This window comes from Theobroma cacao, chromosome 4, assembly GCF_000208745.1.
Source record: "Theobroma cacao cultivar B97-61/B2 chromosome 4, Criollo_cocoa_genome_V2, whole genome shotgun sequence".
NCBI classification, from domain to species: domain Eukaryota; kingdom Viridiplantae; phylum Streptophyta; class Magnoliopsida; order Malvales; family Malvaceae; genus Theobroma; species Theobroma cacao.
In genome coordinates, this window is record NC_030853.1 from 24,092,248 (window position 1) to 24,105,959 (window position 13,712).

Sequence of the window (13,712 nt, forward strand, 5' to 3'; positions counted from 1 at the left end):
TTGTCTACGCCACTGGCCAGGAACAGGGAGTCTCAACTTGTTTTTGGTAATGATCAATTGAAATTTAACTAAGTTATTATTTTTCTTTTATTTTTTGGTTTAATCTTTTTTTTTATGATTTGTGTGTGTACACTTTTTCAATTTTGACTTGATTTATGTCTGCAATCCGCTTTCATTTAGCCAGAGTTTGACCTCACATTAAAATTTTTTGTGCTGAAATGAATCAGACATGCACTATTTTTTAAGATAATTTTTTTTTTTGAAAATAGTGATAATAATTTTTTTTTATAAATTGATCTAAATAATAAAAAATATTTTATACAATTTATCTAAACAACAAAAAAAATTAAATTTCAACAAGTTATTTTTTTGGTTATCAATGGACCCATTAATCATTAGTTTATTTAGTTCAAAGTAAAAGTTGAGGAATAGAATTGAATGAATTAAAAAAATAGAAGTTTTTTAATAAAATTTCATTAAAATAGCATTTAAGGGGAAAATATCATCCTCATTAAAAAAAAAAAAAACAACCCTTGAATTTGACATCTATGCCTCTCAACAAAAACAGAGGTATAATTCCCAAACTCACAGAACTACCAATATCAACCAAATCAAAAACCTATATCTATAAAACAATAAAAAATTTATCTAAATTTTCCTAAATAATTTAAAATTTTTTTTAAGTATTATGTCAAATAAAAAAAACTCCAATATCCATGTACTGGGTATATAATAATTCCCTAAATTTTTGACAAAACTTTTTCTCTAATCATTGCAAGCAGGAAAATGAAATTGTCTCATGGTAATACACTTTCGCCAAACATAAGAACTACGAGGATGAAATCAAGGTGGTAATTAGGATTTCCTTGAGCCAGATTATTTAAGTCTAATTTAAAATATTCCTATGTCTTCTGACTAATTAACTTAATACGTACATGAAGAGAATTACAAACATTACACTTGCTTTCCCAGTACTTGAACACTAACAACTCAATAAGCTTGATTTAATTAAAGCAGTAAAACAGTTTTGATTCATAAGTTAATATATATAGTTCATAAGTTTTGATTCAGCAAATTTCATTTCAGCTGGTGATTTAAAGAAATAAATGTCTCAATAATATAAATTTAATTAAAACAGTTTGACATTTAAATATTGTAAAATGAAGAGTGAGATTTATCAGATAAAAGAAACTTATTTAATTTCATTTATAAAACTCAAGGCAACAAAGGTTAATTACCTCGTCTTTCTCTTGTCTACTATTCTCTCTCATCCCTCCTTTTCTCTGAGGAGGTATGTATCTAAATCCGAACCGATTACTAACCATGTTGGTGACATGACTCAACTGACTGTGAGGGACAAGAAAATTAAAGGAGAAATAGATAAATGGACGACTAGTACATTCCTTATTTGAGTTGGCTTCCTCTTCTCTGTTTCTCATCTGTAAACCACAAAGATAAATGAGCCCCCATTTGACATTTATTTATTTTGTTAGGTTGTGTTTGCCATGGATAAAAACACTTTGACTTTTTTAAAGTCAGAAGTTAGAATCATTCATTTTCTACAAAGCAACCCAGATAATTTTGACCAGAACACTATCTTATTGCGACGGTAATGGTGTTGAGGCAATCTTGACTGAATCAAATGAATTTTATTACAAAGGGTTTGGGATAACGGGTGCTAATAATATTTAAATTTTATAATAAAAAGAACTTTAAGGTAATCTGAGACATATCTCTTAAGATTAGTTAAAGATATTATTTATAATCATATTTTTGTATTTATAGTTTTAGTAATTAATAGTTAACGTAATAAATTTCAATGCATTAAGAGAATAAAATAGTAACTTTTAATTAAAGTGATCCTTCAGGACAGCCATTAGCAAAATTTATTTTACAAAAATTAAAATTAATAGATTCATGATAGAAGTGTCCATAGATCAGGCAATGCTATCGGATCTTTTTTTTTTAAAAAAAAAAGTCAAATCCAAACTTAATTAATTCAATTTAATTCATTCATTTAATTATTACGAGTATATTAACCCGTGCGATGTCACACATATACAAAGTTGTTTTAATTACTTTTTAAAATTTAAATTTAAAATAAACTTTTTATTGATTTGATAATAATTTAATTTTAAAGTCACTTGATAAAATTAAGTTTAGTTATAGTATAATGCTTTTCCTTCAAATGTAAAGCTTTTCAAAAGCTGGACAAGAATCTAATAACTTCGTGTGAATGTAGCCTTGATGTCAATGGTAAGGGAAGAGGCACAAAACCATTAAATAAGTCATAGGTTTAAGTCCCGTACGTGACGAATTGGATAAAACTGAATGTGGTTCGAGTATCGTGATAATAATTCGGTTAAAACCGAATGCTAGGTCACTTTAGCATGCTCTAATTTTTTTATTTAATTTAATATTTTAATTACGTTTCTTTGTTCTTTGATCTACATGTGCTTTGTCTTTATCCATCTCTGTCCTTCTATCTTGTTCTTTCCATTGTGGGTTCCTAGTTGATGCTTTTCATTATTTTTTATAAAATTTCTTTTCCTTTTAAAAAAAATATTGCTAGCTCAAGCATTTTTAAATAAATACTTTGTCTATTTCAAAACAAATGTCTCTTTTTTAACTTTCACAATTTTTTTTAAAAAAATAATTTTAGTGTATTTAATATTAAAATTTAATTTTTTTCTGTAAAATTGATATTCCATAATGTTAAAAATTTAAAAACCATGAAAAATAATTTTGGGATTAAAAAAAAGAGTTTTAAGTATTAAAAACGGAAAGAAGAGTTTTGGAATATTAAAAAAAATATAAACAAAGAAGATGAGACGAAAGGAATAATATTTATTGATAGAAAATTGTTTTATAAGGTCACATGTACAGATTTTTCAAAAAAAAAAAAAGCAAGTCACATGCATAAGGAAAAATTATGGTGCCTAAAATATTAAACAAAGTCCTTGAACTAATTTAACATATCTGTACATAATTATTACACTAAAGAAGAAATCAACAAATAAACTAAATAAATTAACAAATCAATATATGAAATTGGTCATAACTTGCACATGGTGAGACTTAAACATAAACATAAAAGTTCTAAAACATTCTCCATCGATTTTTTTGCCAAAAAAATAAAAGTGACATCACATGCATGGAATGAAAAACAAAAATGTACTTATAACAAGTAATTTAGATATAAAGATTTTTAGGAAGAAAATTGAAGTTGGATGATTATTTCGGTACGGGAAGGAATGCAAGTAATACCTTGACAAAATTTAGAAATAGTATTAGTGGACTTAATTCTGTGATCAATCAATCATTGATCTGTTTCTCTTTGTAACTATCATATTACTATCAATGAAATCTCTTGATTGGCTGAGAAAAAAAATCAATCATTGAATTGAACTATTAAAAAATCATAATTTTTGTAGTGGTAATTTAATTATATATATATATATATGAGTAGTAAACATAATGTCAATGAAATTTGAAATCAAAATAGCTCCTTCCTTATTTAAGAATCCAATTACAATAATGTAAACGGACCTCTTAAAACTAATCCCTTAATATCGGCTTGGATAGGGTATTTTGTGATTAAGTGGCAAACAGGTTGAATTATGTAGAACAACTTTACACAAAGTCAAAATAAAGTCGAACCTCTTTGCTCCGTCGTGTTAATGTCTTCTAGAATCTTGCATGTCAATATTGACACTTTCAAATTAACGTCTCTATGTTTTTCTTACTCTTTTGCTCAACTATAAAAAACTCCCACTCCCAACCACATTTCTACAATTAAAATTGTGCAAATATGGTATTTCTTAATATGACCAAAGGTCTGCTAGCAGCCATTGTTCTGGCTGGTATTCTCGCTGGATCGGTGCCGGTAAAGGCTCAACCACTGGCTGATATACTAACGCCTGCGTTCTTTAATGGGATTTTGGATCAGGCAGATCCAAGTTGTGAAGGGAGGAACTTTTACTCAAGGGATACATTTCTTAAGGCTGCCGATTCTTTCCCTCAGTTTGGTTCAGTTGATGGTATTAGGCGTGAGGTTGCAGCTTTATTTGCACATGTCACGCATGAGACAGGACGTAAGATCTCTCTCTTTCTCCAATAAACTTAACAGAGGCGTTAATTTACATGCATGCACAAATTCTAGATCATGAGAAAGTCTGTTTATAGTCTACCTTAAATAGTACTGAAAATCATTTTGCTTGTGCAGATTTCTGCTTTATAGAAGAGATAGGTGGTGCAACAAGGGACTACTGTGATGAGACCGTTACACAGTATCCGTGCAACCCTGACAGAGGTTACTATGGCCGTGGACCGATCCAACTATCCTGGAATTTCAACTATGGACCAGCTGGGGATAGCATCGGCTTTGATGGACTAAACTCGCCTGAAACTATCGCCACAGACCCTGTTATCTCGTTCAAGACGGCCTTGTGGTACTGGGTGAACTTTGTCCACCCTGTCATAGGCCAAGGGTTCGGGGCAACTATTCGTGCCATTAATGGGGCTATTGAGTGCGATGGCGGAAACCCTGATACCGTTCAGGCTCGTGTTAACTACTATACTCAATATTGTAACCAGCTTGGTGTTGATCCCGGCCAAAATCTCACCTGCTAGACTTATACTTTTAATTGTTACATGAAATGTCATAAAAATATCACAACAAAACATCAATAAATTATTCTGGCTTCCACTTACCACCTTTTATTTAATGGTTTTTCTATTTTTTTTCTCAGCCAAAGTTTACACAATTTCTTGTTCAAAAATTTATGTTTCCCAAGAGATACTCTAGTGGTTGTAAATTTAAATTTTCATTTTTAAATCTTACATTCAAATCTATAAATAAATATGATGAAATTTGTAAAATGAAAAATTACTATTAACTCAAAACTTTTATGCACAAAAAAAATCACTCCCTTGAGTTTGACTCTCCATTATCATATAAAAATGTGTCAACATAAAATATCTTTTAAGTATTTGACTCGTAATTCTGTTAAAAACTACATAAAACTTAAATTAAGCTGTCATTTGCAAAAATACTAACCGATAAGGTTATTTTTCCCTACAAATTGAATATTTTATTACATGAAAGAATCACATTTTTTCTTTATTTCACACAGAACAATCACACATAAACAAAAAATGCACCTATACTTAGTATTTGAGCTACTACTAAATGGTTGTTGGTAGGCCTTTTTAATTGATTATTAAGTGGCATAGCTTTTGCAATATCCTCTCTGCTCCATAAAGCAGGAGTTGGTTCAAATACAATTGGGAAAAATCAGCCGAAAGTTGAAGCTCCAAAATTGTAATACGAAGCTGAGATAAACAAAAAAAAAATGTTGCTATTCATTATTTAAATAATTGTAATTTGACAACAATTTTTTTTTTTGAAAATCTATACTTCAGCGGCACACCTATGAAAGGATGAAATAATTGCAAATGGTGAAAGGATGAAATTAACACACCTATGAAAGTTGAACTGCCGGGCAAGATGTTGAATTGAAATGTTTTGTATGAAAATCAAAATTTTGTTAGAAGATTGTGGATATATATATCTATGCACACTCACGATTTTCCCTTAAAACCAACTTCAAGCAGAAGGTTATTTCTGATGCCAAACCCTAATGTGAACCCATTTAAGTATTTAAGAACTCCATTTCACCTTAAGCCAATTATAATGCCTACTAATGGCAACTTGGGTTTGGCAAATTAGGCATTATTAATTGGTTTTAAGATAGGTTCTAGTTCTTAGAGATATTAACATATAAAAATGGGTTCATGTATGCTAGAGTTTGGCAAATTTCAAATTCACTAGCACCAGGCCTAGTCCTAGGTTTTTTTTTTTCTCAATCATCAAGAATTTCTTAAAAAGAAGGAGAGAATACAACTCCATGATCCTAAAAAATATTGAACCATGGACTATAATGAGAAGTATTCTCATGAAAGGGGACTATCACCTTGCATTACATAAGTTCCCCAACTAAATAGATTAAATAGATCAGATAAGCGTACAACCCAAAGAGAAGCACCAACAAGATATTCTTAAGTTCCAGCAACAAAGCACAACATCAAGCACATAAATTGATGGCCTAGATCCGAAATTGCAGCAGAAAGGACATGAAAACAAGGCAACCAATTACCGTGGAGAAAAACACAGCCTTACCGCCATGCATAAAGTATATCAGCCTTGTCAACACCAAGTTTTGCAAGAGAATCGGCCATGGAATTAGCTTCCATCCATACTGTTATACATATTATCATTCATATTTCCCATCTTAAGTAGTCACTTTGTGTTCTATGAAATGCATGTCTTAATCATAGAAAAATTTCCTTAGTTTCTTCTATTAATTAAAAACTAACTCAAATTCTTTATTTGAATAACCAAATATAAAAAATAAGCTTTATTTTGTCTTCAAAATATATATATATATATATATATATATATATGCAAGTGTGTATGTTTATATCTAATTTTTTGAAAAATTTGTATATTTTTATATCAAAACGTATATTTTCCATTTTTTACTTTGAAATGCAAAAAACAAAAAACAAAACTGCCAGCTAAACAAATCTTTAAATATAATTTATAATGCTTTAGAGAACAGAAAGCAAATTTACAAACAACATAAGGACATGCCTTCCCAACTAATCATAGTGTCCGTAATGTTTGTTCTAATCACCATTCAGCGGGAGTGGTTGCCCCAATCATGCTCTTAGAAAAATGACTTGTCTTCCAACTAACATAGGGCCCATTTGTTTGGGCGATTTATATATATATATATAGAACAATATTTGTAAATGTTTTTTATTAAATTAATTATTCAAGATTTTTAACAAAAGGGTCGTTAAGCTTACTTTAATCTTTCTGTTTTATTGCATATAATTATCACTCACTTATGAGCAAACTATTTTGTAGCTAGGTTTTCACCCATCCCAAGCAGTTTCCATGATACTAAAACAAAAAGAAGAATTAATGAGGAATGAATTATAATTATTATTGAATTCGCTTTCTTCTTTGGTTTTTTGGGTAACAATAATAGGATAAATCTATTTGACAAATTAATTTTGCTGGGTCGAGTTTGACATTTATAAACAACATGACTTTGTCGAAGTCAGAAGTTGGGGTTCACTTCAATCTCTAGAACAAAAGCCACCGCAAATGATTTTGACCAGAAAAATAAGCCCACAATCATTGATTGTGGAGGAAATCGTGTTTAATGCATTGAATGGAATGGCTTTTGGGGCTACTTTCACACTCTCTCTCTCTCTCTCTTATCGCATAGCTAGATCCTATGTTTTTATTTTTCTTATTATTTTAAATATGACGGTGAACTTTACAAAACAATTATATATAATAGTTACATATCTATATATTTAATTATTTGATTCATGTTTTAAAATATATCGTAAATGAACAATAGTTACATTTTAAAGTTATTCATAAAATGAAAAATTTTTACCATCGATGTATTAAATATTATTTTTAAAATAATGAGAAATAAAGAAGCTGTGTACTTTTATTTGTAGATCGAAAACAAATTTAAAGAAATATATAAATCAATATATGACTTTTTTTTGCCATCATGTGAATGAAACAAAAAACGGAAGTATATTAATTCCAATATTAACAAAAAAACTCATTTTAGATCTAATGTTTATAAAATATTTTATAAAATGACGAATTTTACGTCATTACTGATAGAATGATACATTTTACCAATGAAATATATAATTAATGTTTACAATAAAATCAATCGTTATTACCTGTCGATAGTTTTGTTGTAAAATTATCAACAAATTTATTTATCAAAAATTTTCAGTCAATGTTTTTACCGATCGAATTTACTGACAGATTTCCTATATCATAGACGACTCCTCTGATTGATAGATCGACAACTTTACTAACAAAATTTTTGGTTACCAACAAAATTTTTCGTTATCAAAGGGTATTTTCAACTGTTTATTGATAAAAAATTTCGTTGATAATTCCATCAGTAATTTATTTTACTAACAAAATAAACACTTATGTTGCTGGCACTTTTGTTTGACATTTTATACCCATCTTTTCGTTCAAGGGATTTTGTTATTATTTGTTCTTTTTTGTGTAATTTGAGATAGTTAAAACAGTCAAAAACTTGTTTAGCAGTTACCTATGGTAATTGTACAAGTTTCCTATGCCTAAATCGGTCTTCTATATTATGAGAGTTTCTAATCGACAAGACTGTAGATTTGCAATGACATGCTGGTGGTAAACTTAATAAAATAACTTTAAAAAAAAATTAAACTATATCGACAAAATTTTTTATTGGTAAAACTATTATTTTTAATAGCGAGCGTAATCTCTTTACATTTCCTATAACTATTCAAATTAAAATTTTTTGAAAATTTAATAATTAATTATTATATGAATAGCAATTATAATGTTGCATTTGTGTAAGGGAAATGGTGAATCATTCAAGAGAACTTTTCATATTCGCCACAAAATAGAAGGCAGAGATTAGTCCAATAATCCATATTATAGCAAAAAGGCAGACGCGTAATTTTTATTAAGCACGTACACAAGTCAAAGTCTGACCACTTGCTCCCTCTAGAAACACAGCATGTCAACATTGACTTTCAAACGCCGCTACCATATCGCGATTTGCCTCTGTTTTCTTACTCTCCCCACAACTATATAAACGTCTCACTCTCGATCATTATCTTGCATCAAACACAATTAATCCCCCTCATTCTCCTTGTGCAATAATGTTAGTTTCCGATATGATCAGAAAAGGTCTACTGGCCATTGTTCTGGCTGGAATTATTGCTGGGGCAGCGCCTGTAAAGGCTCAAAACTGCGGTTGCGCAGAAGGGCTATGTTGTAGCCGATGGGGGTTTTGCGGCACTGGCGACGACTTCTGTGGCACGGGGTGCCAAGAGGGTCCTTGTAATCCACCACCAACTCTAAACAATGTCTCGGTGGCTGATATAGTGACACCTCAATTCTTTAATGGGATTTTGGATGAGGCAGAAGCAAGTTGCGAAGGGAAGAACTTTTACTCAAGGGCAGCATTTCTTGAAGCTCTCAATTCCTATCCTCAATTTGGAAGGATTGGCTCAATTGATGATTCTAAGCGTGAGATTGCTGCTTTCTTTGGACATGTCACCCACGAGACTGGACGTAAGATCCCTCTCTTTCTCTCATAAACTTAACTTTGTTTCTTGTTTATAGTTACTAAGTAAAATGCAAAATCATTTTGTCCGTGCAGATTTTTGCTTCATTGAAGAGATAAACGGAACCACTAGGGATTACTGTGATGAGAGCAGCACACAGTATCCATGCAACCCCGACAAAGGTTACTATGGCCGTGGACCAATCCAACTATCCTGGAATTTCAACTACGGACCAGCCGGGGAGAGCATCGGCTTCGATGGATTAAACTCCCCTGAAACCGTCGCCACAGACCCTGTTATCTCCTTCAAGACGGCCTTGTGGTACTGGGTGAACTTTGTTCAACCTGTCATAGGCCAAGGGTTCGGGGCAACTATTCGTGCCATTAATGGGGCTCTTGAATGCGATGGTGGAAACCCTGCTACTGTTCAGGCCAGGATTGAGTACTATACAGATTATTGTAACCAGCTTGGTGTTGATCCTGGGGCCAATCTAACCTGCTAAAAATTCACGCTTTATCACTAGCTTGCAGCCTTCTTTATATATAAATATAAGTGAATTTCACTGCCAATTATGTTTTTCTTGTTTTGGTTAGTTAAAAACTAGTTTTAACTTGACGTAACGTTGCAATGAAGTATTATGTTATTCTTAATCATATTGGATCGCCTATTTATGGAAATTTCTGACTCAGATGTTTTTAGAAACTTGGGCAAATCTTTTAATACATTTCAGTCACATATAATACAGATGCCCTCATTTTGGTACATGGTCTAAGATTATATACAAGGTCAAGTTGTGGATGTTGGCAAGAAATTAGATATCAATAGAGATTGATATCCCAAAATTATAGATACATGATAACCAAATATATCAACGGATACAAAAAAATCATAGAATTACTCTTAGTTTTTATTTTTGTCATGATACTATATCTGTATCATTAAATTTTATGCAATCACGTTATATATAAACTCTCATTCTTATGAATGGCAGAAACAGACCTTACACGCATTCTATTCCTCCTTTCTTTTTCATTGTCATTACCGGGAGGCTTTGTTCATTCCAGAAATTGTCCGGATCAGTTGGAACTCCTTAGCTGAACGAGTCCGTTGAAATTATTCTTAAAGTATTTCGAGCCCCAAAAAAATTGCTTGTGAGTTGTGCCTAGCTTGTATCTTATTTTGTTAGTTTGTTCTGTCCCAAATCAAGATCCCTGTCGTTCAAATAGTCAGCCCTTTGAGATTTGGAAACATAAGGTTGCATGTACTTGTACAGCCTTTTCACCCACCCTATAGCCTAGCTTTTTCTTTCGAAGCCAGAAGCAAATTTTTATTAGCATATCGCAAACAATACGCAACCGTAGACCTAGCCAAACTAGCGAAAGCTAGTCCGATGCCAAAGCAAAGATATGCCTCTCTGTATCCTTCGCAACTTCCCAATTAATAATAACATTATAGATTCCCGCTTCTGTGAGGCATAGGAGTTTGGAAACTGGCGTCGAGATCAATATTGAAGTGATCTCTTCTTCAATGAGCAATTTATATAGTCCTTCCAACCCTGTTCTGTTTTTTTTTTTGGAATTGTTTGTTGACAGTCCTGAGTTGGCTTTGAAAATTTCGTATATTGCAGTGCTCTATTAAGCAAACCATCGAAGGATTCTTTAATTGAAAAATTAGCAAAACAAAAAACAGATTGGATCCGACTCATTTCCCTGCAATTTTCTCGAGCTAAACCTAGATCAGGGAAACTAAAGCATTCCAAGGACCCTTGAACAGTTTTGTCTGCATACGAACTAGCACTAGTAATTCCTATATACAACTGCTTGGATGAAAAGGTCTTGATGAAGCCTATCTACGGAGAAGTTTGGTCACTCCTTGTTCCAACGTCTTTCCAATTTTGAAAACAGAAACATTTGGAGGAACACGAACCAGCCTAACTTTCCATGAGAAAATTACTCCAAAGATCGCTCCTCCAACTCCTCTGATGGCCCAAAAATGATATTTCCATCGACTTTCTGTCAAGAAATTTTTCATTAACGTCAACCATTTTGCATCAATAACATTGTCGCGATGCAAAACCATGTTTTCTATGCATAGTTTCAAATCCACCACCACTGTGTCCCCCCACACCTACAGTTGGGCAATTGCCTGCAGAAATCCATGGACATTGCTGAAGCTAGCAATGTTGTCAATGCGTATTGATTTTCAACGTTGGACGTGATCAACCAGATATATATTGTGCTTTAGGAAATGTTGAAAAACCTTAATAGAGATGCAAAGGTGATGGATTATTTTCAAGAGGGTGGCTCTTTGGTCTCCAGTTGGCAGATCATGTTAAGAAGAACATTGTTTGAACGGGAAAATGAGAGTTTTCTGTTAGCTGATTCCAGTTTGATCAGTAGTGGAAAGGATAGATTGATTTGGAAATTTGATGAATATGCTAAATTCTCGGTTAAAAATTTCTTCTACCGTTGCTTTTCAAAAAAAATTTCTTCTGCCCTTTATAGCATCTCATTTGGAAATTTGTCCCTGGTGCCCCTTTCAGTTGGAGGATTGCAGTCATTTGCTTATGGATTGTCTATGGAGCTGGACCTTTTGAGGAGAAATTTTGAAATGGAGGGATGTGGCCGGATGTTTCCCTAAATTTTTTCCCCCTTTTTCTACAACAATGTAAATCCTTGGATGGACAAATTGTTAAAAAAAATTAGCAACAAAGAAAAATAAAACAAGTAAAAAATAGTAATTGGTCTGAGGCGTGGTATCACTGTCTTTAAAGATAATTTTCACCTCTTCAGAGTATAAAACTCGGTGCAAAAGGACTGTAGCGGTTATCCTCCAGGATCCAACAGACCATTCCTTATAGTTTGCACAAACTATTAAGGGATGATAGGAACAGCAGAAAAGTGAAAACCAGCGAGAAAAGAGATGAGGCAAAGAAAGTTTAAGAGAAGAAAGGAGGCAGAGGAAATTAGTCGAGAAAGCTTAAGAAAAGAAAAGCTTTAGTGTGTGTTATGAGTGAGGGTGTAAAGCTATATTTATAGGCATGGAGGGGAGTGAATGTTGCACCAGATCAGGGAATTGAGAAAAACCTAGTTAGCATTTAACTAAGTCAGATAAACGTTGGAGCAAAACCAGGATAAACGTTGAGTTTGAGTTTGATTTAATCAAAGGCTAGAAAAGCTTAAAAAAATTTAAGCCAAGGTACAAAGAGTTTGATTTAATCAAAGGCTGGAAAAGCTTAAAAAAATTAAAGCCAAGGTACAAAAAGTCACTTTGGCATAGCCCATGTGTATATTCGCGAGCAAGGGGGGAATATGAAATTTCTAAAGGTTTGGCCCAATCTTGTGTGCGTGCGAGCTCACTCCGTTTTCCTTGCTTGTAACAAGTCTATAGTTGGTTTTCATATATAAAACATTCATCTTTTATGTATCTTGGCAATATGGGATGTTTGAACCTTATGAAATACACTATTTTTCAACAATCCCCCACATATTTCATAAGGTTTTATAAGAAGTTTCGCTGGGTTAAATTTCATTTGAGTGTAATGCATCATGATTGGTGCTTTTTAAGCTATGAACCGCCCCTAGAAAGAATGAAATATAAGTCACAAAATTTTGGTGAAGTTTGTAACTTATATGAACCAAAATTCTTTATGTGAAATATAGTTTTCATCAATCACATTACACCCCCACAATTTCTACTGTTCAACGCGGTTTTGCGTGAATAGGCCATGCGCTTGCCTAGTTATTCATAAATGCTCTAGAGGATTTGTCATAATTCTCATAGGAGCAGCCCCACTCCACACTTATATAAGTTGATTCCATCAAGTGTATACTGCAGCATAATACACTACCCAAAAGGGTTATGGAATACATTAAGAGTTTAACTCAACCTCTCTTGCATTGCAGTTTTGCACTACTTACACACCATAGGAGGGACAATAATTTCAATAGTTCATTAATTTATCAACAAATAACTTGTTATTACCCATATAAACCTAATTCACGAGATTTCCAATCACATAGGTTGAGTTACTATTATTTGTTGATTTTCTCATTTGGCTTAAGTCTCATTCCCCTCGATGTAGCATTAATTAATTTTCTTCCTAGGGGCTTAGTTAGAGGATCGACCAAATTCAACTCTGACTTCACATAATTAATGGATATAATTCCATCTCTAAGCAACTGTTTTACTACATCATGTCTCAAACGAATGTGTCTATATTTACCATTGAAAGTTTTATTCTTTACAATGGCTATTGCCACTTGGCAATCACAATGCATGGACACAGAAGGTGTTGGTTTCGTTCCCAACAGAATATCTGCTAAGAGGTTTCTCAACCACTCAGCCTCATTGCCATCCAACTCTAAAGCTATAAATTTTGACTTCATTGTAGATTTAGCAATTATTGTTTGTTTGGTTGATTTCCAAGTTATAGCACCCCCACTAAGGGTGAATACATAACCACTTGTAGATTTTGTCTCATCTGAATCTGAGATTCAGTTAGCATCATTGTATCCTTCTAATACAGCGGGAAATCTATT

General features: G+C 32.5%; 2 protein-coding genes across 2 annotated transcripts; both read left to right on the plus strand.

Annotated features, from left to right (window-relative positions):
• Positions 3,771 to 4,722, plus strand: LOC18602389 (endochitinase EP3). The gene is made up of 2 exons (XM_007033740.2): positions 3,771 to 4,094; positions 4,226 to 4,722. Exons 1-2 carry the CDS (start codon positions 3,812 to 3,814, stop codon positions 4,630 to 4,632), a joined length of 690 nt encoding a protein of 229 aa, XP_007033802.2. The 5' UTR covers positions 3,771 to 3,811; the 3' UTR covers positions 4,633 to 4,722.
• On the plus strand, positions 8,705 to 9,848 carry LOC108661747 (endochitinase EP3-like). Its single transcript, XM_018119382.1, has 2 exons — positions 8,705 to 9,178; positions 9,267 to 9,848. The coding sequence occupies exons 1-2, from the start codon at positions 8,764 to 8,766 to the stop codon at positions 9,671 to 9,673; spliced, it is 822 nt and encodes a 273-aa protein (XP_017974871.1). The 5' UTR covers positions 8,705 to 8,763; the 3' UTR covers positions 9,674 to 9,848.

What these genes read in the sequence shown, in the direction of transcription:
- LOC18602389 (XM_007033740.2), top strand. Translation starts at nt 3,812, where the DNA reads ATGGTATTTCTTAATATGACCAAAGGTCTGCTAGCAGCCATTGTTCTG. An exon ending in TGTCACGCATGAGACAGGAC is followed by an intron (nt 4,095 to 4,225) that starts GTAAGATCTCTC and finishes TTGCTTGTGCAG; the next exon opens with ATTTCTGCTTTATAGAAGAG.
- LOC108661747 (XM_018119382.1), top strand. Translation starts at nt 8,764, where the DNA reads ATGTTAGTTTCCGATATGATCAGAAAAGGTCTACTGGCCATTGTTCTG. An exon ending in TGTCACCCACGAGACTGGAC is followed by an intron (nt 9,179 to 9,266) that starts GTAAGATCCCTC and finishes TTGTCCGTGCAG; the next exon opens with ATTTTTGCTTCATTGAAGAG.